General features: G+C 52.9%; 1 protein-coding gene across 1 annotated transcript; it reads right to left on the bottom strand.

Moving 5' to 3' along the window:
- Positions 1-8687: 8687 nt before the first annotated feature.
- Positions 8688-18536, bottom strand: ASB17 (ankyrin repeat and SOCS box containing 17). Its single transcript, XM_056814904.1, has 3 exons — positions 18003-18536; positions 9707-9986; positions 8688-8968 (listed from the first exon to the last, which is right to left on the bottom strand). Exons 1-3 carry the CDS (start codon positions 18401-18403, stop codon positions 8762-8764), a joined length of 888 nt encoding a protein of 295 aa, XP_056670882.1. The 5' UTR covers positions 18404-18536; the 3' UTR covers positions 8688-8761.
- Between the last annotated feature and the right edge of the window lie 4726 nt (positions 18537-23262).

Below are 23262 nucleotides of genomic sequence, written 5' to 3'. Positions count from 1 at the left end.
TGTTCTCCCAGTTTGTTGCTTCCTTACTAATTTTGGTTACATTGGTTTTGTTTATATAAATTTTTTTTAATTTGATATAATCAGTCATTTGTTTTACATTTTGCAATGTTCTCTCTCTCTTGCTTGGTCTTAAATTCCTTCCTTTCCCACAGATATGACAGGTATACTCTTCTATGTTCACCTAATTTATTTATGATTTCCCTCTTTATATTTAAGTCATTCACCCATTCTGAGTTTATCATGGGGCATGAGAGGTTGATCTAAACCTAATCTCTCCCATACTGTTTTCTAATTTACCCAGCAGTTGACAAAGATCTTTTTGATAGAAAGATAATTACACACACACACACACACACACACACACACACACACACACACTAGATAGAGCACGTAGGTGGCACAGGAGACAGGGAGCTAAGCCTGGAGTCATCAAGGTCTATGTTCAAATTCAGCCTCAGATACTTATTTGCTGTGTGGCCACAGGCAAGTCATTGGACTTCTATTTGCCTCTGTTTTCTCATCTCTAAAGGGGGGATAACAATAGCACCTAAAATCTAGGGTTGAAAAGCGCTTAACATTGGGCCTGGCCCCTAGGAAGCCCCGTATAAAAGTTAACTTTTGTCAGTTTTAACAACTTCACCTTGACTCACATATACAAGTTAGATTTTATTTGAATATGTATAACTTAGATTTTTACAGTGTCTCTTCTCTGTGTGTCTAACATTGTTATCCCAGTCATGGCCACGGGGAGTTGGCTCAGGCTTCTGACCCATTCCAGCCATAGGACCCTGGACTGGTCCTGCCTGGGAGCTCATTATACTGATGAATCCCGGACCCAGGCCGCAGTGTTTATCGAGAGCTGTAAGTTTTCCCGGCACTTCCCAAGGAGGATCTTTTGTTCCTGGTAGGTGCTGCCTCCGATTGGCCTCTTTTACTGAGGAGGAAATGGAGGCCGGGGAGGAGATGGGGGAGGCTCACTCAGGCTCATTCAGCTCCAAATTCCGAGGCAGGACTTGAAGTTCAGGCTTGAAGGTCCCGCGTGCCCAGAAAATAAACGAAGAAACATAGATTGATGTGAGTGTCAGCACACAGTTCCCATCCAAACTAGTCTCCGGTTTGTTTGTTTGTTTTATCCAGATATTTAAAAAACACAATTTATTAATTAGGTCAACAAAAAATCAATAAATTGACAGTGATTTCTCTTGGTGATCAAAGACCCTAATGGAGCTTCATGGACCAGTAAAAATCTAGGTCTTTCTTCCTGACAGCAAATTACTGGCATCTTTTCTGACAAGAAAAAGGCAACCCTGGTAGGTGGCAATTAAATGAGAAGGTATAGCCTCTGGTTTTGACTCAGGGACGCCCATGCGAGTCTTTCTTATCCACCTCACGCTGGAGTAATTTTTCATTCTGAAATGAGGCCGGTCCACAGATGCCGAGTCCGTCATTCCGTACCTGGTGCCTGCATGCCCAGGAAACCCCCCATGTAAGCCCTCCAAAAGCTCCTCCCGATACTCCTGGGGTCATCCATCGAAGCCCCTTGTGAGCTTTAATCCAGGAAAATAAGCAATCATCCTCTGGGCCGATGCCTCTGGACGGGGAAGCCACTCGGGACCAATCTGTTGTCCTCAAGGGTCAGATGCTTCGGTTGTCCACACTTTCACTGGAAAAAGTGGCGGCTGGTGAGTAAGCAAGCACTTTTTTGTTGTTTACCAAAGGGAAAGAGTTGAAGGAAAACTTTTATTGACTTAATTTATTAATTAATAATGAGACTATTTTTCCATGGTTACAGGATTCATATTCATCCCCGGAGCTGACAGGCAGTACCACTGGGTTATCCATGGATCACTGTTCAAAACCTATGTCCATGTTATTCATATTTGCACTAGGGTGATCATTTAAAGCCAAAACCCCATCATATAACAATGGAAGACTTTTAGACGACCAGCCAGTTCAAGAGAAGCTGGTCTCAAAAATCCAACCCTTTGTGAGTGCCTATCTGTAGCAGCGGTTACCAAGTCCTCTCATAAAGGTTATGCACAGCACAGTGAGTCCTTTTCCCCCAATCTTTGATCGACCAAGTACACAATTTGCCCTGAGTCTATATTTTCATGGAAGTTTGGTTCAAATAAACCTGTGTCTTATCTGGTTAGAATTTTGTTTCAAGGTTGGAATATAAATATTCACTTTTAAAATTTTTCTATAGTGTTTGTTGTTTATTAGATAGTACTCTTTCTTAGAATTCTCAGCAAATACTACTAGCCAAGTATCTGAAAAAATAACCTTTTAGTTTGATAAATAAGATTTTTGAAATATGTAATTTAATTTAATTTCAGGAATTTATTACTACTATTTAATGATGTTTTCCCTGTGACCCATTTTCAGGAGTGAGTATATTAGGCCATTCTGGAAGTTGACATTATTTAATAACATTTCTTTGTTTTAATTCATTTTCTTTGATCTTACATATTCATTGTAGAGAAATTTCTAAAGCATTTATCCACAAGAGAATTTGGGCCTGTGACATTTCTTGCAGTCTGTGGTCTTAGAAAAAATCAATATGGTGTCTTTGTTGAGTGGCAGAGAATGATAAGGGGGAGAGTGAAAGACAAGGAGGAGGTATGGAAGGGCAATAGCCAAGCAGGTCGAGTGGCAATAGGAAATGTGCTAAAGATCAATCCCCTCGTTTTGCTTTGGGATTAACACAGAGATCCTGTTCTACTAGACCAGGGTCTTACGAGTTTATTCCAAATTGGGGTCTTTATTTCAGTCTCCAATCACCATATTCTTCCATTACCTTTTATGTCAGGTCCTAAGTGTTTTTCCCAACTCTGGAGGAGGCAGGGAAAGCAAGAAAGCAGTCATTCTGTAATCTGTCTGGGTAGACCTGTTGATTCAGGGAAGCCTCTCCAAGAACGTTGTTTCTGTTCCGTTCCGAACAGTGTCGCCTTGTGCATCCTTTTCCATTGCCAGGATCTCTTTACAGATCCTTATAGGGCATCGATTTATAGCTGGGCAGCTGAAGCTGTTGTATCCCACCTAGCAAGTGCTGAGCCTCCATCCCCATGGCTCCTCCAGTGTGGAAGAGGAGGAGAGTTTCAAATTGACGGTCCCACTTCTCCCATGGGCCCTGCCTGATGTGCCTCTTGGACATTTCAGTTCATACTTTTGGAAGTAACTAGAAGAGAGCAGGTGGGTTTGGTGGTCTTGAAGGGAAAGAGGAGTTCACCAGAGCTCCAAGTGTTTGGCAAACGTCTATCCAGTCATCAAATGCTTTTCCTAGTTTGAGATACGGTGAAGTCTGTTTCCTACAGTGATCCAGAAGTAACACCCTGAGCCGAAAGGGGTCCTCAGAGGTTGTGCTTTCTAGCCCTGTTATATTACAGAGAAGGAGGCTGAGCTCCACTGTGGTTAAATGCGGAAGGAATCCCTCAGGGAGAAGACATCAGAGGCTCTGATCTGAATCCAGGCCTTCTTCCACTAGCCAGTGCTCTTTCCTCCACATCAGGTGAAAAACATCCAGTTAATATAATCTAGTCGGGGGCCATCAAAGCACCATATACACCCTAATGTGTATATTACTTTATGGGCTAAAAGGGGGCTCATTTAGAGTGTTATTGTCAAATGGACCATTCATTGAAATAAGCTTTTGGATGAAGTTAATACAGTAGTTAATTAACTTATAAGCATATAAAGGAAAATAAGGGTAGGGCATGGAACCAAGATGGCACAGTACAGATGGTTAACCAAATGAATCCTCCCAACATTCCCTCCCAAATAGTTTCTCAAATCAAATGTTGGCATGGCAGAGCCAACAGAAGGTTAGAGGGAGATGTTTTTCCAACCAAGGACCACTTAGAGAGTCCACAGAAGAGGTCCTTGACAGCAGGGTGTGCATAGGCCAGAAGCAAAGCAGGCACACAAGTGGTGGGCCTTAAAGGCAACATGACAATGGCAGGGGTAGCAGGAGGTTTGGGAGCTCTTAGCCCAGAGATGGCAAAGGAGTCAGACAATGAAATACTGTAATGGTCCCTTAGCCAGCCCTGGACAACTCTGCTGCCCATAGGCAGTTCTGAATTGTAGTTCCAGGACAGAGATGAGCATTTGTGTGTGGGCAGACTGAAGGGAACAGGAGCCCTGGTTGCAGTTCCACACTCCAGAGAGGAGTGTGATCACCTGCAGCTGCAGGAGAGCACGGGACTTGGTGACAATTCTAGAACCAAGAGAATGAGTACTGGGGCTATGGAAGACCAAGGCTCTTCCTGGGAAAAGACCAGAACCCATTCTAGGAGAGCAGTGGTTGTACCTCTTCTGGGAAACATGCAGATCTCCCAGAATTCTCTGACAAAAGCACAAAACAGCCTGAAGCTTGGCACAGTGCCTTCCCATCTCCAGGTGAGCAGAGCCCAACTTTAACATAAAATGCAACATGAAGAAAGGCTGGGAATATGAGGAAACAACAATCAAAAAAAGTTCACCATAAAAACCTTCTTTGGTGTATAAGAATTAAATTTTAATGGTTGACTAAAATATATGAAAATTAAAAATAATATGGTAGTTGCCAATTCAGAGTATCATTGCTCAAAGTTAAAATGACCTTTAATAACTTTTATTTACAAAAGATGTGGAAAGAGTGAAAGCAGAGAAATACAAAAAGGTAGAAAAGACATTAGCCAATCTAAATATTGCTCTGGTGCTTGACTCAGCCAGGACTTATTGACCTTCAACCAGAATTAAACTCTCTCCAGAAGACAGCAAGGGAAAGCCAGCTATCCACTCACCCAAGTTCCCTCTAAGAAGCAGGTCAAGACAATGACTCAAGCTGAAGGTGATTCCTGAAGCTGACTTTCTTCCTTGAGCTAACCTTCTTCTTGAAGCTGACTTCCCTCTTGAAGTCCAACCCCTTCTTGGAGTCGACATTTTTAGCCCCAGAAATTGAGGGCCTTTGATAGTGGCTTCTTGTCCCTTCCCCTATTATTAGGGGCCAATCACAGCCTCTAAATTGTGTAGCATTGCCCAGGGGGCAGTGTTTGTGGGAACCACTCCTCACCTTCTGGAGGAGTGAATATTCATCAAAAGAGTTCACAGATTCCTTACTGATTGAGTTTCTGAAGATGTGAATTCTCTAAGTGGTTTGCAAGCTTCTCCACCTAGTTCAAGCTTTTGTTGATCAAATCAAAAGGTAGACAAAGGAGAGTTAACCAAAATGTTAGCTCCAATTAGGCAAAGAGGATAAAGGATTCCCTTTCACCAGTGTAAACTCAAAGAGAACAAAGAATTCCCTTTTACAAGTGGCAGAGAAGACCAAGATATAAATTTTGAAGAAAACAACAATGGGAAAAGAGTCACAAGCGAAGCCTCAAAGAAAAATGCCAATTGGATCCTAGGCCAGCAAGAATTCCTAGAAGAATTAATGTAAGAGTTAAGGGTGACAGAGGAAAAATTGGCAAGATAAATGGGAGTGATGCAAGAAAATTATGAAAAGAGAATTAACAGTTTGATAAGAGAGGCCTACAAAATACTGAAGAAAGTAACACCTTTTAAAAAAAATTGGCCTAATGGTAAAAGGGGCACAAAAATTCACTAAAGAAAAGAACTTTTTAAAATGCAGAAGTGACCAAATGGAATAAGAGATAGAAAAGCTCATTAAAGAAAATAATTTCATAAAAATTAGAATTGGGCAAATGGAAGTTGAGATTGCCATAAGACTTTTAAAAATAATAAAACCATGTCAAACAAATGAAAAAAATGTAAAATATTTCGTTGGAAAAATAACTGACCTGGAAAATAGATTGAGGAGAGATAATTTAAGAATTATTGGATTACCTGAAAGTCATGTTCAAAAGAAGAGCCTAGACATTATATTTCAAGGAATTATAAAGTAAGCTGCCATACTATTTTTAGATCAGAGGATAAGTAAAAATGAGAAGAATCTACCAATCACCCACTAAAAGATCCCAAAATGAAAACTCCCAGAAATATTCTAGCCAAATTCCAAAGCTCCTAGGTCAAGGAGAAAATATTACAAACAGCCATGAAGAAATAATTCAGATATCACAGAGCCACAGGATCACACAAGATTTAGCAACTTCCACATTAAATGAGCACAGGGCTTGGAATATAATATACTGGAAGGCAAAAGGATTAGGATTACAAACATGAATAACCTACCAAGAAAAACAGTATAATCCTTCAGGAAAAATATGGATTTTTAATGAAATTGAATTCTTTCAAGCTTTTCTGATGAAAATACAGAGCTGAATAGAAAATCTGATATTCAGACAGAAGAATAAGCACAAAAAAGTATACATTAGAGTATTAGTTTAGTACTTGATCGAATTAAGCTATTTATGTTTCTATATGGGAAGATGATACATGTAAACTCCTAAGAACTGTAGCATTTTTAGGGCAGTTAGAAGGGCTCTGAAGACATGGGTGTAGATGATTATGTTGGGATGATCTTCAAAAAAGAATGTAGGGGAGGGAAAGAGGGATGCACTGGGAGAAAAGGGAAGAGAAGCAGAATGAGGCTAATTTTTTCACATAAAGGAGGGGTACAAGGAGGGGCTTTTATGGTAGGAGGGAAAGCGGAGGGGTGCTGGGCAATACGTGAACTTCATTCATTGGAATTCCTCAAAGACAGAAGACTACATAACATTCAGTTGGGTATAGAAGTCTCTCTTACCCAATTGTGAGTTAGGAAGAGAAGGGATAAGAGGTATTGGGGGAAGGATAATAAGGGAGAGGGTGGATTGGGGTAGGGGGTGGTTGGAAACAAGAGAGACTTGAGGAGGCACCGGAGAAAAGGAATAACAAACAGAAGGAAATGGGATGGAGGGAAATGCAGTTAGGAGCTCACCCATAACATGGAAACAGAAGAGTGGATTGGGAACCCCAATCCAACAGCGACGGTGTATAGAAGAGACAGGCTTGGCACAGAGGCGAGATGAGCTGGAACAGAATCTATCATGCTTCATCTGAGGTGAAGGAAGTCGTGGTAGCGATCGCGACCTCAGACAAAGCAGAGATAGACCTAATTGAGAGCTAATCGGGGAAAGGCATTTCTGCTCAACAGTGCCACGGACGTTGAAGCGGCCAAGAAATTGGGCAGCGCGTCTCCGATGAGGGCTCGGCCTCCCGGTGAGAACGGAGTCGAGCTCATACGAGATAAGTCATTCCCTCATTCGTAAGCGGTCAGAGGGTATGGGCGGGCAGTGGTCAGAGAGGAGGAAACCAAAGCTATCCAGAGTGGTGACAAAATGCTCTGAATCACTCTTAAAAAGCAAGCCTTTACCTTCCACCTTAGAAGCAACTCTGCTTATGGGACCCCAGACAGAAGAGCAGAAAGGGCTGGGCAAAGGGGGTGACGTGACGTGCCCGGGCCGCCCTGCTAAGGAGGGTCCCTCTAAATGAGAGAAAGGCAGATGAAAACCACTCTTGGGATGGCCTCACGAAGGGCAGGTGTTTGAGGGGACGAGGGAAAGCTGGTCTGTTCAGAGCTACTGGAAGAGGAACTGGTCCGAACATCCCGCAGCACGATGCCAGACGCTGCCCACGGGATTCTCAAGCCACGGACCCTTTGATCCAGCTCCCCAGTGGGGCGGGCATCGCCTGGGCTGCTCTGTTCGGTTCAGTGGCCCCGGACAGAGCCAGGGATGGACTGTGGGGTTCCTGGTCTTCCTTTGGGTCTGGTTCTGCCTTATTTGGGCACGTGCCGAACAGGAACAGGCTTTGCCTGGCCTCCGTGTAGGATGGACGTCCCTGGGGGAGGGAGAGACTGCAGCGCAAACTGGACCAAGGAGAGAAGGTTTAAAGTGAGTGACGAGGAGGCATTCGAGACGGGCGCTTTGGAGGGCCAGCAGCGGGGCCGGTTGTGGCTGAGCCCCGGGCGCCTTGGGAGGAGCTCGTGGAGGGAGCTTCGCTCGGCCTTGACGTGGCTCTTCCCACGGCGCTTGGTTTTAATGGCGGCGGCCGCGGGTCAGAGCCGTCAGACCCCTGGACGGCCCTTTGAATCCAGGGAGCTCCAGGGCGCCCTGGGCGAGCCCTGCTGGGCGGGGCAGGGAAGGGGGGGCCGAGGAAGGTCTGTGAGTGCCCAAGAACGATGAAAGGTTCTCAGGCAAGAGGCTACTTTGACGAGCTGCTGGGAAAGTCCGTGGAGGGAAAACTTCCAGAAGGCCGAGCAGGATCAGAGAAGCGCACTGGGCTTCCTGACCATGAAACGACCCCCAAAGAATGGGCCGGGATGGGCTGCTTGGGGAGGTGGGGGCGGGATGGCCTTTGGCTGCCTCTGTGGGGGGGGGAGGCTGAAGAGGCCGGAGAGCCCCCAGATCCCCTCCAGCCCGGGATTTGGACGGATCCTCTAGTGGCCCCCGTGCCCCGAACGCTGCGCTCGCTGCCCCCGGCCTCCATCCAGCCCCAGGGCCCGTCTCCCCTTCGGCAGGAAGCCCTCTCCAACCCTCCGAGAGCCCCCCGCCTCTAGCTGGTCGGTCTGTCTGGGGAGCCCTTAGCCCAGGGCCTGGCACAGAGTTGGCCTCCCTTTCCAGCTGAGGTTCTTCCCCTTCTTTGTGCCTGGACCCCTGCGGCGTGGCTGCGTGGCCTGCGGACCCGGGAGTCCGGGCAGGCCAGGGCCTCGCCTTGGGGGCGCCCGTCTGTGAGGCCGCTTCGCGGGGCGCCCAGAGGGAGGCGGGTGAAGTTAACGCAGTAGTTTATTAACTTCTGAACATACAAAGGCGGTCACGGGAGGGAGGGGATAAAGGCGGGATTAGCTTTCTAAATTCAGGTAGTTCTGTAGACGAACAGGAATTAGCAGTGAAAATATTCCATTGGGGAGCATATTGTTGGTGAGCAGCTGAGCGCGGATGGTCAGGCGGCACAGGTGGAGGAGCTCACACGGGTCTTTGTAGCGCGTCGAAGGGATGTAATCGAGCCAATTGGACACGATCGGCCGCCTTCCCAAGCTCAGCTGCGCCTGGGGGGACAGAGAGGGGGGCTGAACCCCGGGTCCCAGGCCAGGCGCGCCTCCCTTTGCCAGACTGAACTCTGGGGGCGACTTGCTTGGGGACAGCCAAAAAGAAGTGGGTTTGGGTCCCTGGACCTGCCTAAAGGGGGCCGGATGTGGCTGTCCCGAGGGCTACAGGGAAGGGGGCACCGAGGGGACTCGGGGGGCCAGGAGAGTCCCCGGTCAGAGCTTTTTCTCCTCCTTTGCTTCTGCTCCAGTGAGGTCTAAAAGTGAAGCAAGTTAGAGTACAGAGAGACACAGAGATGGAAAGGATACATTCCCCTCCCCCGCCCCCCAAAACCCGGCCTGGGGGGCCGCTGGGAGGGCCCCCCCTCGAGCCCCTGGAGAGACAGCAACTCCATGTTTCTTCTTTGGGAGCGACTGGATGGCCCACAAGTCTGTGTCGCTTCTCTTATTTAAGCCCACTTGTGAGGGCCTTGGGCAGGCCGCAGATGTCCAGGGACCTCTCCTTGGGCTCTGCCTGGCTCAGCCCCTGGAGAAAGGGAAGCCGGTCGGGCCTGGCCGCGTTCTCAGCCAGCTTGGACTTCATCCCGTCTCCGGCTGTCTGTTCCAACAAGCAGACGTCTGTTCCCACCCGGCGCTCGCTTGGGCTCTGTGTGAGGCTGGCCCCCCCGGGCCCCCCCTCGGGCCCCGCCCCCAGCCCCCCTTTCCCTGGCCTGCGGGGAGAGCTGCGCGCGCATCGCTTACCTCGATCTCCCTGACCGGAATGACCGAGAGCACCCGAGAGCACAGCACGAGGCACGTTTTGGCGTCTTCTCGGATGTCCACCAGTTCGTGATCCACCATGATCCTCACTCGCGAAGGATACAGCAGGATCGTCAGCACGATGTTCACGGGCTTCCTCTCTCTCTCTAGGATTCCATATTGCAGGAGGATCTTCAGGATGTTCGACTGCCTGGTCTGAGCTACGTACAGCAGCGGTGTGATGCCGCTCAGAGGGCTCGGGCAGTACACCGGCGTGAAAGTTCTGCAAAGACACAGGGACATGCCGTGGGCCCCAGGCCAGGCCGAGGGGGCGCGCAGGGCCTCATCCGGGGCCTCGTCCCACTCCGCCAGCCTCATCCGGGGCCTCATCCGGGTCCTAATCCCACTCCACCAGCCTCGTCCGGGGCCTCGTCCCACTCCACCAGCCTCGTCCAGGGCCTCGTCCGGGGCCTCATCCCACTCCACCAGCCTCATCCGGGGCCTCATCCGGGTCCTAATCCCACTCCACCAGCCTCGTCCGGGGCCTCGTCCCACTCCACCAGCCTCGTCCGGGGCCCCGTCTGCGCCACCCAGGAAGCAGAAGGCGGAGGTGGCTCCTCTCGCTCTCTGGGGTCCCCAGGGGCTGGCTAGTGGAGACGTGTCACTGCTCTTCCTGGCTACAGCCTCCCCTTCCCTCGTCTCACACCAACCCTGGGTCCTGGCGCCGAGGCCATGGGGGCGCCCCGCGAGCAAGGGCCCGAGGCCAGACTGGAACCCAGGACCCCCATCTCTGGGCCCCCAGTGGCCCCATCTCTCCTCCCTTCGGGCCCCTTTCCTTGCCGGGGAGGATATCCTGGAAATCTCCTCCACTAAGTGAGGAGACTCGCATTGCCCCATAACCGCCACGTGGAAGTGTGGAGAAAGACAGTGCAAGCAAAGCTTGGGAAGACTCTGGGCTCTGCGGGCTCTAGATGTGAGCGGAGCGCCGTGTGTCTGTCTTTGTCTCTGTCTCTATGTCTGCCTCTTCTGTCTCTGTCCATCCATCCGTCCATCCACCCACGCAGACCTACCTATCTGTCTCTGGCTATCCGAGTGCTGTCTGTCTGTGTGTCTGTCCATTCTTCCATTCGTCTGCCCACCCATCCATCTATCCATCTATGTCTCTGTGTCTAATTCTGTGGCTGGACAGACGGACAGATAGAGTTGCGCAGACGGGTAGAGAAAGATCGATGCGGAGATACAGAGGTGAGAGACGGATGTGGAAATGGAGGAATGGACGGACAGACGGACCAGCTTCTCCTCTGCAGTTGAATGGCGGAGACGGTTGCCCAGGAGCCTTGAGGGGAGGTCCCGGGCTGGGGGTTCCGGGCAGGCCTTCCTCCTGCTCCCCCCTTCGGCCCCTCCACCCTCCTCCTGTGGCCACACTCGGGGCCTCCCCTTTGGTTTGCCATTGGGGATCCCCACCAGCAAATAGCCGTAAGAGTAAGCGGCAGCTCACAGGTTTCCTCCTCCAGAGCTTGGCCTTCAGGGCTTCTCAGGCGATGGCCGGTGTCCTCTAGCAAAGAGAACGGGCCCTGTGCCAGAGATTGAGCCAGCCTTGAAGCTGGAAGGCCCGTGTGCGAGTTCTGCCCCAGACTTAGGCGGCTAGACCAGCCTGGCCTGCCCCCTCCCTCTTCTTGGACCCAGAGAAGGCTCTGACCAGCGGGCTAGCCCCGGAGCCCTGGCTCTGGCCGCCATGATGGGGCCTCCCGCTTGGAGCGAGGGCCGTCTCGGCTTCCACGGAATGGCCTCCTCGGGATGAGGCCGGAGCCTGCCGCGAGGGGGCTGGGCCGGACCGCTGCGACCCGCCTCCAGGAGGGCCCGGGCTGGCGGCTCAAGGAATCGGGCTCAGAGGGCAGCCCTGAGGATTCCCTCGTCCCGAGGCCTCGAAATGGGACCTTCCCCTCCCCCCAGGGCCGGCCCTCCTCCAGCCAGGCCACCCCGTCCCCTCTGACGTGAGGGCTGAGAGCTTCCCGCCCCCAGGAGCTGCCCTTCCTCCTCTCGGGGACCCCCTCACCCCCCCGGCCCTGCCCTCTCACCAACTGCCTCTCAGACAGTTTGAAGCTCACATTCCAAAGGCGTCTCTTTCTCTCCTCAAAACCCTCCCGGGAAGCCCCCCTCCTGGCCGGTGCGGCCCCGGCCCCACGCTCGGCCACGCTACCTCCACATCTCGCTGCCGTCTCCCCTCCTTCTGGACACAGTGACCGGCCTCCTTCGGGCCTCCGTCCCCCTCTCCTGGACCTCAACAACCGCCTCTGATTTCCTCTCTGGGCCTCAAGGCTCGCACTCTGCCTTCCAGCCTCCACACAACTGCCCAACTGACAGTGGCTGAGCTCAGGCTCCACAGTCACCCCCACCCCCGCCCTGGTCCAGAAACCCCTCCGGCCCCTCCTCGGGCTGAAGCCTCCGACCCCTCTGGCCTAGTGGACCCCGAGCACTCTGCCCGCGCCTCCGCGCCTCCCTCTGTCTGGCGGAGCAGCCTGATTGGGGTACCTGCTCTCCCAGAGTGCACCATTCCATCTCCAGCTTCCCCCCACTGGGCCTCCCCCTGAGCCCAGGGGCCACCCACCCCCAGGCCCCCCTTCTGTTCATGCAGGAAACCCTGTGGAGGCTCAACAGCCTTTGGGGCCCCCAGATGGGCTGGCCTGGCTCTTCATGCCCCCAGGCACACAGAGCGCCCCCAAGGGCTCACCAGGGTCCCCTTGGGCCATCAGCCCGCTCTGTCTGTCTCCTCTCTCTGTCTCTGTCTGTCTCTCTCTCTCTCTCTGTCTCTCTCTCTGTCTCTCTCTGTCTGTCTGTCTCTCTGTCTGTCTGTCTGTCTGTCTCTCTCTCTCTCTCTGTCTCTCTCTCTCTCTGTCTCTCTCTCTCTCTGTCTGTCTCTCTCTGTCTCTGTCTCTCTCTCTCCTTCTCCCCCTCTCTCTCTCTCTCTCTCTCTGTGTGTGTCTCCTCCTCTCTGTCTCTGTCTCTCTCTCTGTCTCTTTCTCTCCTTCTCCCCCTCTCTCTCTCTCTCTCTCTCTCTCTGTGTCTCCTCCTCTCTGTCTCTGTCTGCCTCTCCCTCCATCCCTCCCTCCAGATGGTGCTGGTGCTGCTTCTCCATCAGATGTTGACCCAAAGGAGGAGGCTCCTTGGCCGAGGTGAGGCCGAGAGCTCCTGCTTCAGACAGAGCCCGGCTTCCTTCTTTCCTTGTCCTTAGCACCAATTTTCTACCACTTCCGGGTCCCTGCAGGCCTTCTTGGTGGGGAAGGACCGGCCATTCCCTTTCCAAGTTGCATGTTAGCCTTCGATTAGCCCGATTAGCCCTTGGGGAAGTGCTGGGTGGTGGAGGGGCCCTGGATGTTTGGGGGCTGACATTTTGCTTGTGGTTTGGGTGGATGGGATGCCGCACGCGCAGGGGTTGGTGTTGGCCCGGCACAGGGAGCTAGTCTAGAAGTCGCGAGCAGGAGACACTGCTGAATGCCAGTGAAGACCAAACTGGGCTTTAAAATGAGTTTTCAAAGCTTGATCTGCCCCAGGCTGGGTGGGGCCACTCTTCAGGTTCCAAAATGGTCTCAGTATTTCTGTGGGCCTGGCCTGGTGAGAGAGCCTGAGGCCCTGGACCTGGCCTGGTGAGAGAGCCTGAGGCCCTGGGCCTGGAGCAATGAGTGGGCCTGAGGCCCTGGGCCTGGTCTGGTGAGTGAGCCTGAGGCCCTGGGCCTGGCCTGGTGAGAGAGCCTGAGGCCCTGGGCCTGGAGCAATGAGTGGGCCTGAGGCCCTGGGCCTGGCCTGGTGAGAGAGCCTGAGGCCCTGGACCTGGCCTGGTGAGAGAGCCTGAGGCCCTGGGCCTGGAGCAATGAGTGGGCCTGAGGCCCTGGGCCTGGTCTGGTGAGTGAGCCTGAGGCCCTGGGCCTGGAGCAATGAGTGAGCCTGAGGCCCTGGGCCTGGTCTGGTGAGTGAGCCTGAGGCCCTGGGCCTGGTCTGGTGAGTGAGCCTGAGGCCCTGGACCTGGCCTGGTGAGAGAGCCTGAGGCCCTGGGCCTGGAGCAATGAGTGGGCCTGAGGCCCTGGGCCTGGTCTGGTGAGTGAGCCTGAGGCCCTGGGCCTGGAGCAATGAGTGAGCCTGAGGCCCTGGGCCTGGTCTGGTGAGTGAGCCTGAGGCCCTGGGCCTGGTCTGGTGAGTGAGCCTGAGGCCCTGGGCCTGGCCTGGTGAGTGAGCCTGAGGCCCTGGGCCTGGCCTGGTGAGTGAGCCTGAGGCCCTGGGCCTGGCCTGGTGAGTGAGCCTGAGGCCCTGGGCCTGGCCTTAGTGAGTGGGCCTGAGGCCCTGGGCCTGGAGCAATGAGTGGGCCTGAGGCCCTGGGCCTGGCCTTAGTGAGTGGGCCTGAGGCCCTGGGCCTGGAGCAATGAGTGGGCCTGAGGCCCTGGGCCTGGCCTTAGTGAGTGGGCCTGAGGCCCTGGGCCTGGAGCAATGAGTGGGCCTGAGGCCCTGGGCCTGGAGCAATGAGTGGGCCTGAGGCCCTGGGCCTGGAGCAATGAGTGAGCCTGAGGCCCTGGGCCTGGTCTGGTGAGTGAGCCTGAGGCCCTGGGCCTGGTCTGGTGAGTGAGCCTGAGGCCCTGGGCCTGGTCTGGTGAGTGAGCCTGAGGCCCTGGGCCTGGCCTGGTGAGTGAGCCTGAGGCCCTGGGCCTGGCCTGGTGAGTGGGCCTGAGACCCTGGGCCTGGCCTGGTGAGAGCCTGAGGCCCTGGGCCTGGAGCAATGAGTGGGCCTGAGGCCCTGGGCCTGGCCTTAGTGAGTGGGCCTGAGGCCCTGGGCCTGGAGCAATGAGTGGGCCTGAGGCCCTGGGCCTGGAGCAATGAGTGGGCCTGAGGCCCTGGGCCTGGAGCAATGAGTGAGCCTGAGGCCCTGGGCCTGGTCTGGTGAGTGAGCCTGAGGCCCTGGGCCTGGCCTTAGTGAGTGGGCCTGAGGCCCTGGGCCTGGAGCAATGAGTGGGCCTGAGGCCCTGGGCCTGGCCTTAGTGAGTGGGCCTGAGGCCCTGGGCCTGGAGCAATGAGTGGGCCTGAGGCCCTGGGCCTGGAGCAATGAGTGGGCCTGAGGCCCTGGGCCTGGAGCAATGAGTGAGCCTGAGGCCCTGGGCCTGGTCTGGTGAGTGAGCCTGAGGCCCTGGGCCTGGTCTGGTGAGTGAGCCTGAGGCCCTGGGCCTGGCCTTAGTGAGTGGGCCTGAGGCCCTGGGCCTGGAGCAATGAGTGAGCCTGAGGCCCTGGGCCTGGTCTGGTGAGTGAGCCTGAGGCCCTGGGCCTGGCCTTAATGAGTGGGCCTGAGGCCCTGGGCCTGGAGCAATGAGTGGGCCTGAGGCCCTGGCCCTGGCCTTAGTGAGTGGGCCTGAGGCCCTGGGCCTAGAGCAATGAGTGGGCCTGAGGCCCTGGGCCTGGAGCAATGAGTGGGCCTGAGGCCCTGGACCTGGCCTAGTGAGTGAGCCTGAGGCCCTGGACCTGGCCTTAATGAGTGGGCCTGAGGCCCTGGGCCTGGAGCAATGAGTGGGCCTGAGGCCCTGGGCCTGGCCTAGTGAGTGAGCCTGAGGCTCTGGGCCTTGCCTTAGTGAGTGAGCCTGAGACCCTGGGCCTGGTCTGGTGAGAGAGCCTGAGGCCCTGGGCTTGGAGCAATGAGTGAGCCTGAGGCCCTGGGCCTGGAGCAATGAGTAGGCCTGAGGCCCTGGGCCTGGCCTGGTGAGTGAGCCTGAGGCCCTGGGCCTGGCCTAGTGAGTGAGCCTGAGGCTCTGGGCCTTGCCTTAGTGAGTGAGCCTGAGACCCTGGGCCTGGTCTGGTGAGAGAGCCTGAGGCCCTGGGCTTGGAGCAATGAGTGAGCCTGAGGCCCTGGGCCTGGAGCAATGAGTAGGCCTGAGGCCCTGGGCCTGGCCTGGTGAGTGAGCCTGAGGCCCTGGGCCTGGCCTGGTGAGTGAGCCTGAGGCCCTGGGCTTGGAGCAATGAGTGGGCCTGAGGTGCTGGGCCTGGGCCAGTCTGTGGGGGGAGTTGTGGGAGCTCCCTCCTCTCCCCCTCTCGCCCCTTCTCTTCCCTTCTCTCCCCTTTGATGGTGGCTGCCCCAGAGCAGAGCTCGTGGGGGAAGTTCTCCGGTTGTGGAGGAAGCCCGGTTACCCGAGGGGGAGTGTCCTTCTCTTCACGTCCATGTCTCTCTGGCTCTTGGCTTTTTTCCAGACTCGTCTCAGGCCCCTTCTGAGCTCCCCGATGCTCGTCCCCAGCTTTGGCTTCAGCTTTCCCTGTGTTTTCTGTGTTGCCTTCCAGCAGAATGGAAGCTCTGGAGAGGGGCCCAAAGGGTTGCTGAGTGATCAGAAAACAGCTCTCTCCCTGCCGGGCACCTCCCGATGGAAAGACAGGCCAGAAGGGGAGGGATCTGAGTCCATCTGGCCTCCACTTACTGACAGGACATCAGTGGATGCTGCGATGCACAAAGGAAAGTTTCCCTCATTCCACGATGCCTTGGAGGCCAACTCTGGATGACCTGGGTTCAAGTCTGGCCTCCACGTTTACTAGCTGTGTGGCCTGGCAGTTACTTCTGTCTGCCTCTGTTTCCTGGGCTTTAGAATGGAGATAATCATGGCACCTGCCCTGAAGGGACAAATGGGATTATATGTGTAGGGCGCTTACTTCCCTTGCCATTAAAGCCAGCCTATCTGGCCAGGGGGAAGGAGAGAAGAATCTCATCCCCCTCCTCAGCTAGATGGATAGACAGCCCTGGGGCACACAACTGTGTGATCTTAGGCAAGTCCCTTCATCTGTGCCTCAATTGGCTCTCAGATAAAATGGAGCTGATAAGAGCCCTTTGATTTCCTGAGCACAGTGGCATCCGATTACAAATGGCGCCCATTGTCCCTCTCCACCATGGCTTCTTCTTTCCCACATTCATCTGGATTCTCTGTCCAGGCCCGCCATCTTCTCTTGGCTCTTTCCCATTTGTTCCCTCCTTCCTTGGCCCTGTCTCCTCCATCTTTGAGTTGGGCTGGTGTAACCAGGAGAGGTGGCCAGGCCTGTGCCTGCCCCAGAGGGGCTGATGGTTGGGGTCCTCATGGCACTTTGGGGGCCATGAAGGTGAGCTCCCATCCTCACCACTCACCTTCCTCTTTGAAAAGGATGTCATTCAGCCCACCGGCCACCCCCATTTTACAGATGGATAAGTGAGGTGCCAGACTGCTGTGCTCCCCACCACAGAGGCCCCACCAGCTCTGATGCTGTCAGACCCCCAAAGGGGGTCCCAGCCCTACCAAGAGGCGTGACTTTGGAGCTCTAGATGAGCGCCTTTCAGAGGTTTTGCATTGCAGACAGTAAATGTACCACTTTGTACAACCTAGATACCACCTCCTCCACAGAGCCTTCCCCAATTTCAGCAGCTGGGGTCCCCCTGTAAGGGGAAATTTTAGGGTTGCAACTTAAATCTAAATTCATTTGGTTGCCAGAGAATATCCCAAATAAAATACCCAAGTCAGTTTGGAAATTTATGGTGGTTTAATTAATATAGAGGGAAGGAATTAAGGAGAAGAGAGAGAAAGAGGGTAGAGGATTTCTCCTGCCTGGCCTGTGCCAGGGGGACTTCAAAGACCTCCGCCACAAGGTCTTTGAAGAAGATTAGAGGATACTGTTTGGAAGGTAAAGGAGAAAAGAATCAGTCTAAACTCCAAGAGGGCTCAGAGAAGACGCCTCACCTGAACTAGGTTACTCAGCTTCCCCAGTAGTGTATCAAGAACGCTCACCGCCAAACCCAGACAATAGCAGCTGCCACGCCAAGATGCCAAGACGCTCAGCACGCTGCCGCCAGAGCCACCTCTCCATGCAAAGAGGCCAAGAGAGGAAGTGACGCCAAACATAGAGACAGTTTTGCATCACTTTCCTGCATCTCACATGTACCAATGGTAGCTTAAGCTTGATTTAGGATAGCCCGGGGGTCTGTTGGTTGTTTCTGATTTGTCATTTGCTAGCACATGTCTGTCATAGGCCATCCTCCTCAACACTTAATCCTTAAGTAGGGGTGTAGACATTCCTGTTTTGTTAGACTAAGCAGGGTGGAGTAAATCTAAAGTTCACATCCCCAGCGGGTCTCCCCCCAGAGCATGAGCTCCCCGAGGCAGGGCTGGGCCCTGGGCCTCGGGAGGGAGCTCGGTTAAGCTGACTTTCTGATGGACGGGTCCCGAGTGACAGGGTCAGAGTTTGGCGTGAGAGGAAGTAGGGAGCCCCTCCAGCCTCTGCTGCACCCCCAAAGGCCCCTCCCACAGGGGGCCGTTACCTCCAGATGAGGGCCAGGTTACAGCTTCTGTCTTGGACGTAGTCTTTGGTCTTCTTCAGAAGCAGCTCCACAAAGTCAGGGTTCCCCTTCCTGGCGAAGACCCAGTACAGAATCGTGTTCACGCAGATCTCGGTGAACTCGAGGTTAAAGTTGAGCTCAAATCGGTAGCCCGACTTCTCCACGAACGTGATATAGTCGGTGAGCAGCACCTCGAAGCCCTCCAGGTCCACATAGCGGAGGATCTTGGCCAGCGTGCGGTAGATCCTGGGCTCATAGCAGTGGTAGCCCCACTGGCCCAAGAACTGCAGCGAGGGCCTCTTGACGATGCGGTCGATGAGGTTGCAGAAAATATTACTCCTGGGGCAGGACGTCTTCCGGCAGAGCTTCGAAGACTTACTCATGGCTACTCAGCACGCAGCGGGGGGCCCTCCAGTCGCAGGCGGGCATGCTGCGCCCCTCCTGTCACATTCTCTGGGAAGGGGGCAGCTGCACAGCACAAATCTGAAATGCCAGGGCCAGCGGCAGCCGGCCAAATGGCCTGAAATGGGGCCCTGCAGGCCAGCCTGACATCACAATGGAGGAGGCTTGACATCAGCACAGGGGAAAATTTGGGAGATTGTTACCTGGGCTGGTGACACCCGAGAGCCCGGGGACCCCAGGGCTGCCCACTTCCACAGGACTGCCCCACTGGCCCTCGAGACAGCAGCCTCCAAGGAAACCCTTCTGTTCTACCCAGAATTCGAGTCCTGCTTGGGCAGAAGGAGAAAGGGCCCGCTTGCTCCTTCCTGTCTTCTCCAGAAATAGTCCACAGAGGGGCAGAACTGCTCCCCTGCTTCCTCTCTGTCCCTCTTGCCTTTCCCCTCTCTGTCTCTGGGTGTCTCTCCCTCTTTCTTCCCTCATCTTCCTTCTCTCCCTTCTTTCCCTCCATCTCCCTCCCTCCCTCTCCCTTACCTCATCTCCCTTCTTTCCCTCCATCTCTCTCCCCTCCCTTTTATCCCTTTTCCTCTCTCCCTCTTTTCTTTCTCCTTTCTGTCTTTGTCTCTCCCTCCTTCCCCCTCTCTTCTCCATCTCTCCAATCTCTTTCACTTGCCCCCTTTCTTTCCATCTCCCTTCCTCTCCCTTTCTCCCTTTTCTCTCTTCCTCCCTTCTTCCCTTTCCCTCTCTGCCTCTGTGTGCCTCTCCCTTCCAGCCCCTTTTCCCATCTCTCCTTTCTTCCTTTTCCTTCCTTTCTTTCCCTCCATCTCTCTCTCCTTCGCTCCCTCTTTCTTGCTTCTCTTTCTCTGTCTGTCTGTCTCCCAAGAAGTCTGGTCTAGAATTGCATTCAGAAATAATTGCAGCAAGTTAAATTTGAAGATGCATCTATGCCATCCCTTAGGAATTTAAGGAACTGAATACCAGAGTGATAAGCTGCATCCAAAATCAGTTTGGACAGCGGAGACGGGTTCAAATGTGGCCTTTGACACTTTTCAGCAGGGGCCAAGGCACTCGCTCGATCTCTCAGATGATCCGTTTCCCCATCTGTAAAAGGGGGAGAGAAGTACTCCCCTCCTTACAGGAAGATGCACTTTGTAGTCCTCAGGAGCATCCCCACTGTGTGCAGTTATCACGGTGTCAGGCAGCTTCTTCTGACTGTATCCGCTCTCTTATTAGACAAAGAATGGCCATTGGGGGATTTTACATGTTTCAACTTTGCTCCTCAAGACGGGGACGGTGGTGGGAGCATGTTTAAGACTCGAGGCCGTTAGAGGGTTTGAGTGTGTGAGGCAAGGCAGTAACCCTTTCTAAGCCAGTTTCCCCATCCCCAAATGGCTGTGATGAATGGCATGGTAGTGGATATTGGGTATGTGGCCTCTTGGCATCCATTTGGGTGCCATTTTGTTGTCCAGCCCTCGGCCACGTTTCCTTGTTCAATGGATCATGTGCCAGCATGGGAGTGTGTCCAAGTGAATTCAGTGCACGTGGAGGTTCTGAAACGTCTCTGCCATTTGTAGGATGTGTGCGGAAAAGCAAAGGGATCTGGCCGGTGAAGTCAGCTGTAGGACGATCTTGGACGTCCCCTTGGGAAGTAACTGTTGGCACTTGGGTGCCCGACTCTGTAGTCTCCGATTCCACGTTCATTTGAACAACCTCCACAATGAAGCGATTAGATGTTTAAAAGGGCTGCAGATATATCCAGTAGCTTCATGAAAGTCCCGCAGACGACTGAAGGCCCTGGATAATTCATGCTAATGATGGAGATGCCCACGGTTCATTACAGAATTTTATAAACCAACAAGTAAGCAAATAAGAAAGCAGCAGAAGCCAATTAAAAACAGAATTATCAAATGAATTGTCTCCATTTGTTTTGACAAGTGCAACTTCCATTTAATTCATTTGGATCCTCCTTCCTAGTGTCCTGACAGAAGTACCACAATGCATCATGCATAAGGAGTAAGGTCTGATAATGACAGCAGACCCAGAACTCCCCGGCCACAAAGTGAGAGATGAAGGGGCCAGATTACAGGTCAGCAAACTGAGGAAGGGCGGACCTCAGCCAGGAGGCATACTTGTTCCCCCAAGCGCCTGATGACCGGAGGAGCCTAGCCAGCATCTAGGCTGTCCTCTCGCTTGTTTTCCGCATGATCACCTCCTTTGACAAAGCTTGGAGACTTCCTCTCGGAATAATGTTTTGGACTGCAGAAACTACATGGAGCCCCCAAAGGAGCCAATACAGTTATCAATATTTTTCAGAGAAGTTCCGGGACCCCAAGTGAAGAACCCCTGAGCTAGCCAAGCCAATCCACCAATGACCCATTCATCAAATGGAAAGTCAGAGCGACCCATAGATTCTGGCTAGCTGGGTGACTTTGGGCAATGCACTTTCACTAAACCCATCCACCATTTATTAAGTGCCCATCGTGTGCTCAGTACATGGGAGTCAAGGATACAAACCAGCACAGTCTCCATTTTTAACGAGTTTACAAAATGGACATAAACTCATTCGAGCTTTGACTTGAGCCTGTTTCCTTCGGGATTTATCTAAGGTCTTGCTCTCTGTGGGCTTGTGGGATGGCATCATCGGCTCATAACTGAGTGTCCCTCCAGCGGATCGGCTCGGACCTTTTCCGTCTTCAGAGCTGCGATGGAGAGGGAGAGCTCGGTGTAGTCTGACATGCGCTCGGGATTTGGGAGGGCAGATTTCCCAGCTCCCAACCAGAGACCCCATCCAATCTCATGGCTAACCTTCCTTAGAGGAAGTGACCTCGATGGCAACGGGCAGTTCTTAGATGTGAGATTTTAAGCACACAAAGAGAAAACGTTTCTCTGAGGAGGAAAAGGGGGAGCTTTTTCCGAAGGCCGTTGGGGTCACGGAGCCCCGTCTCCACCTTTGAAGAGAAGTCTTAGATTAGGTTCTAGTAAGTCTAAGCTGTGTGTAAGTCTTCTTGCCAATGTGTAGTCACAGAACTTGAGAAGCCAAAGAACCTCAGAGGCCACAGCCTCCAGACTAGACATTTCAGCTACAACTAATGCCAAGGGGCTCTCTCAGACTGTTGGAAGGCCTTTCTGTAGAGGGGGCATCCCATTCCTCTTTTGGTGAGCAGCAGACATTTGCCCGATTTCCCTCCCATCGGCCTGTGGGCTTCTTTCAAAGTTCCCCCAAGCTTGGGGTTCAATCCTCTGCAACCTAGCAGAACAACTCGAGGCTTTTCTCCCCACGACTGCCTGCCAAATGCCGGATCTTCTGCCTTCAGTCTTCCTGTGTCACGGTCCTCCATCATCCTGGCTGCTCCCCTTTAGAACTCTCCCTAAGCTTCTAGAGGTCCTCAACTGGGACACTCACCACTGAATCCATGCCCCAGATGAGGGCAGTCCTCGAAGGACTCCCACTCCAGGCAGCCTAAGATGACATGAGCTGATTGGTTCTCTCTCAGTTAGCTCTGCAGTAGTAAGTCATGGACCATCTGGTGAACGTCTGGGAGTAACAGCGGCAGCACATCTGCATCTCCAGGGTGTGTTGGACACTTCCCCACAGAGAACCATTGTTTCATCCCTGTTCTATAGGTGCTGAAACTAAAGTTAAAGTGAAAAGACTTGCCCACGGTCCCCCAGCCGGTAAGTGGGGAGGAGGGGTAACTCAGCCAGGGCTCCAAATCCTAAAGCCCAATAGTGAAGGGATACTTATGGCAGACCAGGAAGAGAACTTTCCAGGGTAAAAATTGTAATGTGCCAATGAGGCTTCATGTAGCTAAGTTTGGGGGGCTTCCTGAGCAAATGAATGCACAGAGTCCACATTAATCCAAACTTTCCTTTCCGTTTTGACTGGTAGTACAAGCACAGCCACTTTCCTGGCATTCAGGTGCTCATCTTCCCCAAAGTCCTACTCTACTGCCTTACTGGGGACTTCCTGGAGACCAGCCCAGTGGAATGCAAACCAGGGAGCTTCTACCACGTTGGAACTCTGGCAAATCCAGGCCTGGCCACAGTCCGGGTGTGCGTTCGAAGGCCCAGACTGACCGGTCAAGGACAGAGTGGGCTGAAGATGGTCAGCTATTCGGCTATGGCAACTCCAGAGACTGTGAATCTTAAAAACTGCTCAGACTGTATCTTAGAAGATTTGGTTAAGCTATTCCCCTATTGTAACAAATGAAGGTACTTAGTCAGGAATGTATGTGAGAACTTTACATTACTCCACCCATACTTAGGCATGCTTTAGGGGAAGATAAAGTTGTAAACTCCTTACTGAACAATGAAAAGTCCCCAACTCATACTTATAGTGAGGCAAAAGCCCTTAAGCTGGGTCTATTTTTAGATCTAATACAAAAGGGTGCTAAGTACCTGTGAAGGTCAAATTAATCACTAAAAGGTCAAGCAACTTACAAAGGGCCAGCTTAGCAAGAGGCGTAAAGTTTTAGTTTACTCAGGGAAGGCTTAACAAAAGAGGTGTGAATTAAGAATGGTCAGTCCTGTAGAAAGCGTCTACTGTGATTGGTAGATGTGACAATTTAGGGGAGGTGACATAGGAGAAATTTCTCTTTAAAAGGAGCTGTCTGAACCCAGTTCAAGGGGTTGGAGTTTTGGAGTTAGTGTGGAGGAGCTGGCTCTCTGAACTTAGTTGGATTTTTGCTTGGGACAAAATCTTGTGGTGAGTGGATAAAAGACTGACTAGTCTCTCTTAAGGTGTAGTCCTAGGCCATTTGGCCTAGGCCTTTTGCTACTATTTCCTCTTACTCTGTCTCTCTCCCTTCCCTTAATTCCTTCATTCGTATTAATTAAAATCTCC

This window comes from Monodelphis domestica, chromosome 2, assembly GCF_027887165.1.
Source record: "Monodelphis domestica isolate mMonDom1 chromosome 2, mMonDom1.pri, whole genome shotgun sequence".
Taxonomy (NCBI): Eukaryota; Metazoa; Chordata; class Mammalia; order Didelphimorphia; family Didelphidae; genus Monodelphis; species Monodelphis domestica.
This window is presented reverse-complemented; position numbering and strand designations above follow the sequence as displayed.